The sequence below is a fragment of the Oncorhynchus nerka genome, linkage group LG10 (assembly GCF_034236695.1).
Source record: "Oncorhynchus nerka isolate Pitt River linkage group LG10, Oner_Uvic_2.0, whole genome shotgun sequence".
Classification (NCBI taxonomy): domain Eukaryota; kingdom Metazoa; phylum Chordata; class Actinopteri; order Salmoniformes; family Salmonidae; genus Oncorhynchus; species Oncorhynchus nerka.
Window position 1 is genome coordinate 39,713,105 of NC_088405.1, and position 13,347 is coordinate 39,726,451.

The 13,347-nt window shown below is 40.2% G+C and overlaps 1 protein-coding gene across 7 annotated transcripts; it reads left to right on the plus strand.

Annotated features, from left to right (window-relative positions):
• Positions 1 to 3,807: 3,807 nt before the first annotated feature.
• LOC115135291 (molybdenum cofactor sulfurase-like) lies at positions 3,808 to 13,074 on the plus strand. 7 transcript variants are annotated; one of them, XM_029669816.2, is made up of 16 exons: positions 3,811 to 4,169; positions 4,391 to 4,480; positions 4,827 to 4,985; positions 6,993 to 7,059; positions 7,192 to 7,836; positions 7,989 to 8,065; positions 8,342 to 8,541; positions 8,749 to 8,865; positions 8,980 to 9,375; positions 9,626 to 9,788; positions 9,930 to 10,017; positions 10,308 to 10,432; positions 10,629 to 10,725; positions 10,930 to 11,068; positions 11,167 to 11,271; positions 11,621 to 13,074. In XM_029669816.2, the coding sequence occupies exons 1-16, from the start codon at positions 4,025 to 4,027 to the stop codon at positions 11,714 to 11,716; spliced, it is 2,709 nt and encodes a 902-aa protein (XP_029525676.1). In that variant the 5' UTR covers positions 3,811 to 4,024; the 3' UTR covers positions 11,717 to 13,074. The 7 variants fall into 7 exon arrangements, with proteins under 7 accessions (XP_029525679.1, XP_029525676.1, XP_029525674.1 ...); XM_029669814.2 differs by having other exon boundaries at positions 11,167 to 11,431; positions 11,621 to 11,708; XM_029669813.2 differs by having other exon boundaries at positions 11,167 to 11,707.
• The last annotated feature ends 273 nt before the right edge of the window (positions 13,075 to 13,347 follow it).

Consider the following 13,347-nt stretch of genomic DNA (forward strand, 5'->3'; position numbering starts at 1 on the left):
GTCTTACTGGGCTCAGACTTATTGGGATCAAATGTACTGTATGTAGTTCTGTTCTTGAGCTGTTCTTGTCTATTGATGTTCTGTATTATGTCATGTTTCATGTTTTGTGTTGAACCCCAGGAAGAGTAGCTGCTGCTTTTGCAACAGCTAATGGGGATCCTAATAAAATAACAAATAACAAAAAAGACATTACCAAAGACAAGACAATATACATCCATTTAAAAACATTAGCATGTAGTGTATGTGTGTGTTTGCATCTATCAGTTACACATACACTACCTGTCAACAGTTTTAGAACACCTACTCATTCAAGAGTTTTCTTTATTTTTTACAATTTACATTGTAGAATAATAGTGAAGACATCAAAACTATTAAATAGCACATATGGTATAATATAGTAACCAGAAAAGTGTTAAACAAATCTAAATATATTTTATATTTGAGATTCTTCCAATAGCCACCCTTTGCCTTGATGACAGCTTTGCACACTCATGACATTCTCTCAACCAGCTTCATGAGGTAGTCACCTGGAATGCATTTCAATTAGCAGGTGTGCCTTCTTAAAAGTTAATTTGTGGAATTTCTTTCCTTCTTAATGCGTTTGAGCCAAATAGTTGTGTTGTGACAAGGTATATCAAAGATAGCCCTATTTAGTAAAAGACCAAGTCCATATTATGGCAAGAACAGCTCAAATAAGCAAAGAGAAATGACAGTCCATCATTACTTTAAGACATAAAGGTCAGTCAATACTGAACATTTCAAGACCTTTGAAAGTTTCTTCAAGTGCAGTCGCAAAAACCATCAAGCGCTATGATGAAACTGGCTCTCATGAGGACTGACACAGGAATGGAAGACCCTGAGTTACCTCTGCTGCAGAGGATACGTTCATTAGAGTTACCAGCCTCAGAAATTGCAACCCAAATAAATGCTTCACAGAGTTCAAGTAACATACGCATCTCAACATCAACTGTTCAGAGGAGACTGTGTGAATCAGGCCTTCATGGTCGAATTGCTGCAAAGAAACCACTACTAAGGAACACCAATAATAAGAAGAGACTTGCTTTGGCCAAGAAACACAAACAAAGGACATTAAACTGGTGGAAATTGGTCCTTTGGTCTGGAGTCCAAATTTGAGATTTTTGGTTCCAACCGCCGTGTCTTTGTAAGATGCGGTGTGTGTGAAGGGATGATCGCTGCATGTAAAGCATGGAGGAGGAGGTGTTATGTTGTGGGGATGCTTTGCTGGTGACACTGTATGTGATTTATTTAGAATTCAAGGCACACTTAACCAACATGGCTACCACAGCATTCTGCAGCGATATGCCATCCCATCTGGTTTTTCAACAGAACAATGACCAAACACATATCTAGGCTGTGCAAGGGCTATTTGACCAAGAAGGAGAGTGATGGAGTGCTGCATCAGATGACCTGGCCTCCACAATCTCCTGACCTCAACCAAATTTAGATGGTTTGGGATGAGTCTGACCGCAGAGTGAATGAAAAGCAGCCAACAAGTGCTCAGCATATGTGGGAACTCATTCAAGACTGTTTGGGGTAATACTGGTTGGGAGAATGCCAATAGTGTGCAAAGATGTCATCAAGGTAAAGGGTGGCTATTTGAAGAATCTCAAATATAAAATATATTTAGATTTGTTTAACACTTTTCTGGTTACTACATGATCCTATATGTGTTATTTCATAGTTATGTCTTCACTATTAATCTACAGTGTAGAAAATAGTACAAATTTTTAAAAAAAACTTGAATGAGTAGGTGTTCTAAAACATTTGACCGGTAGTGTACGTCAGTATAAACACAAAAAAAGTAGGTCACATGGGGAAGAGGCGTTGTGCCGTGAGGTATTGCTTTATTAATTGTTTATTTTATCAGGTTTGCTGTTCACTTGCGCTATATGGGATGGAAGGGAGTTCCATGCAATCATGGCTCTGTATAATACAGTATGTTTCCTTGAATTTGTTCTGGACCTGGGGACTGTGAAAAGACCCCTGGTGGTATGCCTGGTGGGGTATTTGTGTTTGTTAAAGTTCACTGTACAAACAATATTAATGTTTCTTATAGAAACAAGAAGCAATGCAGTCAGTGTTTCCTGAAATCTTAGCCAAGAGAGACTGGCATGCATGTTGATATTAGCCCCGTGATTACAATAAAGAGCAAAACGTGCCGCTCTGTTCTGGGCCAGCTGCAGCTTAAGTAGGTCCTTCTTTGCAGCACTTGACCATATGACTGGCCAACAATCAAGATAAGCTAAAACTAGAGCCTGTGGGATCTGCTTTGTGGAGTGTGGTGTTTTAATCATGACAGTTTACAATTTAAGGTAACGCCAAGTAATTTAGTCTCCTCAACTTGCTCAACAGCCAGACCAGATTCAGCTGAGCTCTGGAACTTAGGGAATGATTTGTACAAAATATAATGCTCTTAGTTTTAGAGATGTCCAGGACCAGTTTATTACCGGCCACCCATTCTAAAACTGACTGCAACTCTTTGTTTAGTGTTGCAGTGATTTCACTAGCTGTGGTGTCTGACACATATAGGGTTGAATCATTGGCATGGACACATAAGGATTTGCTTAATGCCAGTGACAGGTCATTGGTAAAAAATAGAAAAGAGTAGAGGGCCAAGAGAGCTGTCCTGTGATACACCATAATTCACATGTTTAACATCAGAGAAGCTTCCATTAAAGAAAACACTCTGTGTTGTATTTGATAGATAGCTCTGAATCCATGACATGGCAGAGGTTGAAAGGCCATAATTTTTTTTTTTTTTTCAAAAACATGGTCAATAATATCAAAGGCTGCACTGAAATCTAACAGTACAGCTCCCACAATCTTCTCATCTGACATTTGTGTCAGTGCAGTACATGTTGAGTGCCCTTCTCTATAAGCATGCTGAAACTCTGTTGTTAATTTGTTCACAGAGAAATAGCATTGTATTTGGTCAAACACATTTATTTTCCAACAGTTTGCTAAGAGCTGGCAGCAAGCTGATAGGTCAGCTTTTAGAACCAGTAAAGACCGCTTTACTATTCTTAGGTAGCGGAATGACTATGGCTTCCCTCCATGCCAAATCTATGCATAGTCACTTAAATAACTCTACCTACATGCACATACTACCTCAACTAACCGGTGCCCCCGCACATTGACTCTGTATCGGTACCCCTCTGTATATAGTCTCACTATTGTTATTTTACTGCTGCTCTTTAATTATTTGTTACTTTTATCTCTTATTCTTATCCATATTTTTTTTTAACTGCATTGTTGGTTAGGGGTTCGTAAGTAAGCATTTCACTGTAAGGTCTACACTTGTTGTTTTCGGCTGATGTGACAAATACAATTTGATTTGATGCCTGAGGACAAACACTTTCCTCTAGGCTCAGATTAAAGATTAAACAGATAGGAGTGTCTAGAGTCAGCTACTATCCTCAGTAGGTTTCCATCTAAATTGGCAATGCCAGGATATCGATAACAATCATTTTCCCACCTCTCCCCACACTAACTTAACCAAATTCAAACGTACAATGCTTTTCTTTCATTATTTGTTTTGGGATGCATGAGCATGATGGCTCACTGTTCGTTGTTGGCATTTCCTGCCTAAATTTGCACACTGCCAATGAAGTAATCATTTAAATAATTGGTCTTGACTGAATAGGAATTTGAATGGTTCTGGTTAACACACTAAATCATTGATAACAGCAACAGTATTTCATTTACATTAGCCAGTAATGTGTTTTGCTCACTTATTGCCCCCTATTGACAGTCTCAGTCCACTTCCATACGTACTGTAGTTGAAGTTGTATTCCATTTCCTGTTATCTCTGTCATAGACCTAGATCTCAGTCCCCTTATCGAGATCTGTTGAACTGAGGAACGCGAGGTAAATCGTTAAGATACAAATGACTGTTACTGTCCGTCAGAGATGCAGTGTGGACTCTTAGCTACCACTACTGTCATGTGCAAGTTACGTTGTAGACAGAACTTCAAAGTCACATTTTAGGTAGGTAGACGCGAAAATGCCACTGCAAGAGGCCACGGAGAAGGAGTCGTTGAATTTTTATCAACTGTGCACGTTTGAGAGCTTCGAGGAAGTTTGGAGTCATTACGGTTATAAAAGTGACTTCAAAGACGTAATAGAACGGGAGTTCTCAAGGACTAAAGGTATAGTACTTTTGCGTGGGGCTTCAATCACAGCGCCAAACGTGTTTTAAAGTTAGTAAATCAACTTATGCTGATTCAACGCAAACCGGTGTGTGCTTATGACAATACGTCTACTTACCACTAAGTGGTGCAAGTGTTGTTATTCGATGCACATAAGTGATTAGCCACAAAGAAACTAATTCCTAAGATTTCTCAAATTCTAAAACCAACTTTTTTGACAGGCATTACATACCTGGACCATGCTGGAACAACGCTATACCCTGAGTCACTGGTGAGAGAATTCTATCAGGATATCTCCAGGAATGTATATGGTGAGTCTTTCCTCACATACCAAATATAATTAGGTTCAACTGATATAATGTGCTGAGTTGTTAAAAGTGTAAAAAAAAAAAAAGAGACATAATTCTATTAAAGGGGCAATCTGGAATTGCGACATACATTTGACTGTTTATGTAAATGATGCCCTTGTTTTCATTAACAAGTTAAGTATTGGCCATTGCATGTCAATTGTATTACCATTCAAGCATATTATTAACACTGTCTATTGAGAATTGACCTGTTTAAAGTTGTATGCCAGGTTAAGGCAGGTCCTTTTAGGATCCCCGTTCTCCGTGTTCATGGAGAGCTGTTTGTTGAGGTAACATTTGAGTCATTTAGCAGATGCTGTTATCCATAGCAACTTGCAGGAGCAATTACGGTTACATGCCTTGCACAAGGGCACATCGACAGATTCTTCACCTCGCCATCTCAGATATTCAAACCAGCGACCTGTCAATTACTGGTCCTACGCTCTTTACCTCTGCCAAACTCAGATGTGTGAGTTTATGGGTGTTTTGCCCTGTGTTTAATTTTTTTTCAAAAAGTATTTTTGTCAACTATTTTTCCTAATACACCTTTTAAATACTCAACTTTGTATCCAGTCTTCTTCAGCACTTCCTGCACTGTAAATAAATGCCTCCTTTTTTTGCACCTGAACCTACTCTGAGACTGTTGTTGCGCCACATCAATTAAATAGGCTGCCGGGTCCTCTATTAACCTCCTTTCAAAGGCTGGTATTCCATCGTACTTGCCTTTGTGTTTTCTGTTTGTTTGTTTGTTTATATATATATATATATATATATATATATATATATACACACACACAGTTAAAGTTGGAAGTTTACATACACTTAGGTTGGAGTCATTAAAACTTGTTTTTCAACCACTCCACAAATTTATTGTTAACAAACTATAGTTTTGGCAAGTCGGTTAGGACATCTACTTTGCGCATGACACAAGTAATTTTTCCAACAATTGTTTACCGACAGATTACTTCACTTATAATTCACTGTATCACAATTCCAGTGGGTCAGAAGTTTACATACACTAAGTTGACTGAGCCTTTAAACAGCTTGGAAAATTCCAGAAAATGATGTCATGGCTTTAGAAGCTTCTGAGGCTAATTGACATCATTTGAGTCAATTGGAGGTGTACCTGTGGATGTATTTCAAGGCCTACCTTCAAACTCAGGGCCTCTTTGCTTGACATCATGGGAAAATCAAAAGAAATCAGCCAAGACCTCAGAAAAACAATTGTTTTTGCACAAGTTTGATTCTTCATTGGGAGCAATTTCCAAACGCCTGAAGGTACCACATTCATCTGTACAAACAATACTACGCAAGTATAAACACCATTGGACCACGCAGCCGTCATACCGTTCAGGAAGGAGACTCGTTCTGTCTCCTAGAGTTGAACACACTTTGGTGCGAAAAGTGCAAATCAATCCCAGAACAACAGCAAAGGACCTTGTGAAGATGCTTTAGGAAACAGGTACAAAGGAAACAGGTACAAAGGTATCTATATCTACAGTAAAAGCAGTCCTATTTCGACATAACCTGAAAGGCCGCTCAGCAAGGAAGAAGCCACTGCTCCAAAACTGCCATAAAAAGCCAGACTACGGTTTGCAACTGCACATGGGGACACATCTGGTCTGATGAAACAAAAATATAACTATTTGGCCATAATGACCATCGTTATGTTTGGAGGATAAAGGGGTAGGTTAGCATGCCGAAGAACACTATCCCAACTGTGAAGCACGGCTGTGGCAGCATCATGTTGTTGGGGTGCTTTGCTGCGGTAGGGACTGGTGCACTTCACAAAATAGATGCCGTCATGAGGACGGAAAATTATGTGGATATATTGAAGCAACATCTCAAGACATCAGTCAGAAAGTTAAAGTTTGGTCGCAAATGGGTCTTCCAAATGGACAATGACCCCAAGGATACGTCCAAAGTTGTGGATAAATGGCTTAAGGACAACAAAGTCAAGGTATTTGAGTGATCATCACAAAGCCCTGACCTCAATCCAATAGAAGAATTTTGGGCAGAACTGAAAAAGCTTGTGCGAGCAAGGAGGCCTACAAACCTGCCTCAGTTACACCAGCTCTGTCAGGAGGAATGGGCCAAAATTCACCCAACTTATTGTGGGAAGCTTGTGGAAGGCTATCCGAAACATTTGACCCAAGTTAAACAATTTAAAGGCAATGCTTCCAAATACTAATTGAGTGCATGTAAACTTCTGACCCACTGGGAATGTGATGAAAGAAATAAAAGCTGAAATAAATAATTCTCTCTACTATTATTCTGAGATTTCACATTCTTAAAATAAAGTGGTGATCCTAACTGACCTAAGACAGGGATTTTTACAAGGATTAAATGTCAGGAATTGTGAAAAACTGAGTTTAAATGTTTTTGGCTAAGGTGTATGTAAACTTCTGACTTCAACTGTATATATGAATACTCCTGTATCCTGATTTTAATATTCTTTTAATATTTTTGTCTTTAGGCAACCCTCACAGCCATAACCCCAGCAGTAGACTGACGCATGACACAGTAGAGCATGTCAGATACAGGTAGCTAAAGCCTCTCCTTTCGCAGAAAGAAGTTCTCATCATTATTCCACCCGAATTAATGTGACTGTGTGAACCCTTATTTGTGCCCTGCTATTGAGGATATGTCCTGAACAGAAATATATTTTCTTGCAGGATATTGCAGCATTTTAACACCACTCCTGACAAATACTCTGTGATTTTCACCTCTGGCTGTACGGCAGCTCTCAAATTAGTCGCTGAGAGCTTTCCCTGGAGGCCTCCCACTGCTACGGAGCCAGCCAGTCAGTTCTGCTATCTGACTGATAACCATACCTCGGTGGTCGGCATCAGAGGAGTTACTTCAGCACTGGGAGTGGTTTCTCTACCTGTCTCCCCCGAGGAGATAGAGGCCAGAGCCAGAGATGTAGCCCAGAGTGAATGCAGCAGTTGCCAGACACCACACCTCTTCTGTTATCCAGCACAGAGCAATTTCTCTGGCAGAAAGTACTCCCTGGGTTACGTGAGGGGCATCCAGGCGAGGAAGCTCTACCCAGCGTGTGACAGCCAGGGCCGGTGGTTTGTCCTGCTGGATGCTGCCTCTTTTGCCAGCTGCTCTCCTCTGGATTTGCAGGAGCACCCAGCGGACTTTGTTCCCTTCTCCTTCTATAAGATGTTTGGCTTCCCCACAGGTTTAGGGGCTCTTCTGGTCCGGAATGACACAGCTGCCCTCCTAAGAAAAGCATACTTTGGTGGGGGTACAGCAGCGGCCTACCTAGCGGGGGAGAACTATTACGTGCCAACGCCAAATATGGCTAACCGGTAAACTGTTCCATGAGCCTTGAAATTATATTATGGATGTGAATGCACACGCATTCTTTATGAAGTTGAATGAGCCTGGCTTAGAGAGGATAACATTGTATTGTTTGATACGTTTTTTTTGGTGATAACCCTTGTTTGTCATCTGATTTAAGGTTTGAAGATGGCACCATCTCTTTCCTGAACGTCATTGCTCTAAATCATAGTTTTGACACTCTACACAAACTCACAGGTATGTATATATGAATAATTTAAAGGCACGGATGAAACAAAGCGAAGTTGCTCATATAATGCATCAGTATCATCTGCCATTACACTAAGTGTCAAAGTAAGACCTCTGCATTCAAAAATAATTCCATTGGTCGAGTGGTTGTTCATTACATCAATATGACAGAAATCTTTTGAACATCAGTAAGGAATGGACCAATATTCTACAGAGATTGAATTGAGTCAATAAAACCTTTTAAACTATTGTATTGTAACCTTGTTTCCTTGTTTTCACCTTCAGGAGGCATGGACAAGGTCCAGCTGCATACATTTGGTTTAGCACGCTATACTTACATGTTGCTGTCTAGCCTTTGCCATGGCAACGGACAACCAGTTGCTCAGATATACTCCGACAGCGAGTTTGAGAACCCGAGCACGCAGGGAGCCATCCTCAACTTCAACTTGACGGACTGTCACGGACAAATAGTTGGATACTCTCAGGTTCACTCAAATGAGCCTATTTGATGCACTGCACCCTACAGTGTTTGCATTTAGTATTTTCGCACATCCAAATATATGTTAAAGAGGACTTTACCAAGTCGATTCATAATGAACATAGCCTGGGTATTATGAATGCAATACAAAAAGAAGTGTCATTTCTGCTGATTTGATAAACATTTCTAACCATTTTCCTTTTCCTCTTCTCAGGTGGACAAGCTGGCTAGTCTTTTCAATATCCATGTGCGGACAGGTTGCTTCTGCAACACCGGTGCCTGTCAGCTCTTCCTTGGCACCACCAATCAAGACGTGAAGAGCAACCTACAGGTGCGTAGTGAATTTGAGGTGGCATTGCGCATGTGTTTGTGCAAAAGACGATAAAAGACAATGAAGATAATTATTGATCCTAATATACTGTTGTCCTCTCCTGTTTTCTTCAAGGCGGGTCATGTCTGTGGAGACGACGTAGACCTGGTTGATGGTCGTCCAACAGGATCTGTACGCGTATCCTTCGGCTACATGTCAACCTTCCGGGACTGCCAAAACTTCTTGAACTTCATCGTGGACTGCTTTGTGGAGAAACCAGTCGAAGTGGACCAAGTGAAACTAGAAAGACTGAAATCGAACACCTCTTCTCGAGGTTCCAGTCAGTGTCTGGTTACTGTGCTTACCAATGGGGAACCTAAACACATAGACAATAGGACGCATGCCTCTACAGATCCAGTTGTGAACGAATGTGGAGGCAAGGCCATCACCAAGGAAGAAAAGAGCCAAGGGAAGGCCCAGTATCTGACTAATATCTACATATATCCAATCAAATCCTGTGCAGCGTTTGAGGTCTGTGCACATTTCTCTTTCAGTATTGTTTTGCTCTTATTTAAATCTACAATGCAAATGATGATCGTTCTCCAATACCCATGTTATGTTTGGATAAAAGTCACAGAGATGTACCTGTTGTTGGATATTTGTGTTAAGAATGACTAATTCATCAACTAAACACAATTGCCATGCGTGTGCCTATCAGTATACTGTATCAATTGACTTCTTACTTCTTCTGTGTTTTTAATTGTGACGTGTGGTTATGCAGGTGACTGACTGGCCAGTGTGCCCTCTGGGACTGCTCCATGACCGGGGCTGGATGGTGGTGAATGGTAATGGAGTGTGTCTGAACCAAAAGAGAGAACCAGGCTTATGCCTCATTCATCCGCAGATCTTCCTGCCCTCGAACACACTGCTCCTGCAGGCCTCAGGTCAGACATTATAAATATATAGTCTTTTTTTGTTGTTGTGACAATCCAGGAGTCTTTATTCAGCAGCACCGCTCACATACATTTCAGTCATACATCAAAAATATAAAAAACTCTTCTAAAGGAGTTCCTCTTATCTTTCAGGAATGGACACAATTTCTGTCCCTTTGGAAAACCACAATGAGCCACACCAGAGTCATGGTGTGTGTCAAAGCAAGTTGTGTGGTGACAGGTGAGTTAAAAAAAAATATGAATTATTATAATAATTAAACCACCTAGCTATGTCTTTGTAGAAAATCTATAGAGTGGGCTTGAAAGACATGTATGATCAGTGTCGGGAATGACATACAGTATTTATTATGATCCATTTTTTTTCATAGTCATTGGTCTACCAGAAGTCTGCCACTTTGACTTCAGGAAAAACGCCAATGGGGATGAATGCTTTTGCAAGGCACTGTATTTGACCATCACCTTGATTCAGAAATGTTGTAGTGGTTGTTATTGTATTCTCTCCTTCCCAAGGGTGCAAACAGTAGATTGTGGCGATGAAGCTGCATCATGGCTCTCAGAGTTCCTTGGACAGCCTTGTCGTCTGATAAGGCAAAGTCCTGATTTCATTCGCAACATGAAAAAGGGCCATGAAAAAGGTGAAAGGGAGATGTCCTTGGTAAACTCAGTTCAGATACCATACTAGGGTATCCATCATAATGGTTTCTTCAGTAATTCCTATTGTCTGCAAAAATCTATTTTGTATGCATGAATGTTGGAATTTGCTTTACCCCAATGGGATTTCTTTGGTCTCTTGAATTCATAATGATTTAGACTTTTTTGTCATTGCCCCAGGGGTCTCGTCCACTGCCCTCTCCTTGGTGAATGAAGCCCAGTACTTAATGATCAACCATGCCAGTGTTGATTTGCTTCAGAGACACATCACCAGCAGGTATAGTATAACATGTTATATTGCCTACGGGCCTCACACATTCCTGGTGGAGCACATTTGGAATTTGTGACACTAAATTATACAGTATGTAGGCCTAGTGAATTACATGTACAAAGATCATCATAGGTAAACCTTTTGTTATTGATTAATGTGAGCCAGCCTTTTTTCTTGTTCCTTGTGGTTTATCTAACCACTATGGGACAGACAGGAATCCTCTGACCATCAGCCTCTTGACATCCATGAGCTTGTTAGTCGGTTTCGTGCCAATTTAGTCATCTCTGGATTGGAGCCATTTGAGGAAGATGATTGGTCACACTTGATTATTGGAAACACCCATTTCCAGGTGAGGATGCAGATTGGTTTTCATATATGGTGACAGGTATTACTGAAATGGCAACAAAAATCTTTAACTGCATCAACTCTTTGTGATATGACGTGAAGGTGGCAGGTCGGTGTGGCAGATGCCAGATGATTGGGGTTGATCAGAACACAGGAGCCAAGACCAAAGAGCCTCTTCTGTCTCTCTCTGCCTATCGCAAGGGGAAGGTCAGTGGGGGGGTGTTGCGTTTAATTTCAAAGTGTGCCAATATGTTCCATGGTTGGTGTGTTGAGTTTTCAGATCGTCCCTATCCTATGACACGTTATCTGACTTACTACTGGGTCGACTGCATTTGCAACGGTCCATGTCACTGACCTTAGACTAGAGGTAGGTAGAGTACATAAAACAAACAAGAGCATTAACTGACAAGGAAAACACACAGCAGATTATTCAATATACAGTATCCCAGAAGGACCCCATTTTGGATACATTTTTAGGCTTGTTGTTTGTTGTTCTCACTACTGTTTTGGCCATTCAGTGAGTGTGCTGTAAATGTGTTGTGATTTTGTTTTTTAGGTGACCTTTGGTGTGTACCTTGTCCACCAATCACTGGATGGCTCCAATGCAACCCTATCTGTTGGCGCTCCTGTAATGTCTCAATGGTCAGGATAAGGTTACCATTTCCAGATGTTTTTGTATGTCTGGACTCAAAATTATTTTAAGCAAACATGGTTAGGTTACCATTTTAACTTAAGTGTTTGCATATTGTAGGAAGACAACCCAGGTAATCACAGAGCTCATACAGACCAACGTGTAAATCAATTACTGTACCTTTTAGTTTACATGATTTTAATGTTTTGTAAATTAACAAAAAAAATACAGTTTCTGTTGTCTTTGAATAACTGATTTGGTTGACTTCTTTTTTTTTCTTTTTTTTTGTATGTATAAATTGAGTGTGTTTGCCCTCCCAAAGAACGTTTTTTTATCTTTACCAGGGTGCCAACTTAAAAAAGCAATCACACCGTTCTCAATCATGTTGCATCCCCTCTGTTCCTGAACCCAGTTAGAAAGACTGGGGACTTGCCTTAAAATAATTTGTATTAAATTCATTGGAGAACATTACTTTAGGAAAGTAATGCCTTCCCTTTTTTTGAAAGTTCCACCATAAGCATCCTGCTCCTGACCTAGGATTATGATGGGTTTTCCATTCACCACACTCCCCGCAGTGTATCCCAGCTTCCTTGCACTTGGCTTCCCATTGATCCAAACCTGACTGAGTCCGGTGGCGGAGTGTCCCAGCTCCCACACGGAGACATCCACATGTTCTGCTTGCCTGACAGCCCTGTGAATGCACTTCCCACATATCTGACAGGTAGCTGCATGCCACCATTGGACTCTTTGAACAATTGAAAGTCATTGGTGCTTGTTGGAGTTGCCATGGAGAAGAGAGAACACCCTCTTGACATCTGTGAAATCAATTTTAAGAGGTTCATAATACAGACATTAGCTAGGCCTTGGAATTACATTATGCAGCTGAAATTGACTAAATGCTAAATATACATATTATTAACACCTTATTTACCAAGCACTACCACCGATAAAGCAAATTATAATATCAAAGGTATTTGACTGCTGCTCACACCATGGTATTTGCCCATATGCATTGCAAAGCTTTCTAATGTGCGATACAAACACTTATGGAAGTATGGAATATCACATTGATTACCTTAGACATATTGTCACAGAAGAATAGTTTTCTCACTTTTTGTCAGTAACTTCACATGATCAATGTCAGACTCCTTTGGAAATGTGAACATTTTACCTGACAGAGAGGACATGGTAAATACCGTTAGACTCTATACGATGAACTAAATATTTACAGTACAATGTATGCTCTGATATAGATGTATCTCCATCCTGTAGGCCATTGACATTTGAATAATTATCATATTTGCCATGTGGAGAGAGTGGTGTCAGGCACCAACACCTTTGAGAGAATGTATTCATTTTAATTAAGTATTTTAATCATTCATCTTTGTATTTATTGTCTTAATTTCTAACCTGTTTTCTCCAGAGCTTTTGGTTACTTTGGCACCTACTTTCTGTCTTAGAAAAAGGATACGTACATAAAGAAATAGAATACATAGACAATATACATGTCACATGACAAACTTTAGGGCACATTGTAAACAGGACATGAAATTGAAGTACAATTATTTTCCTAATTGAAAATTACGTTAAAGAATACAAATTATACATTACATTACATTTACACATCTGTACACATATACAGTGCATTCGGA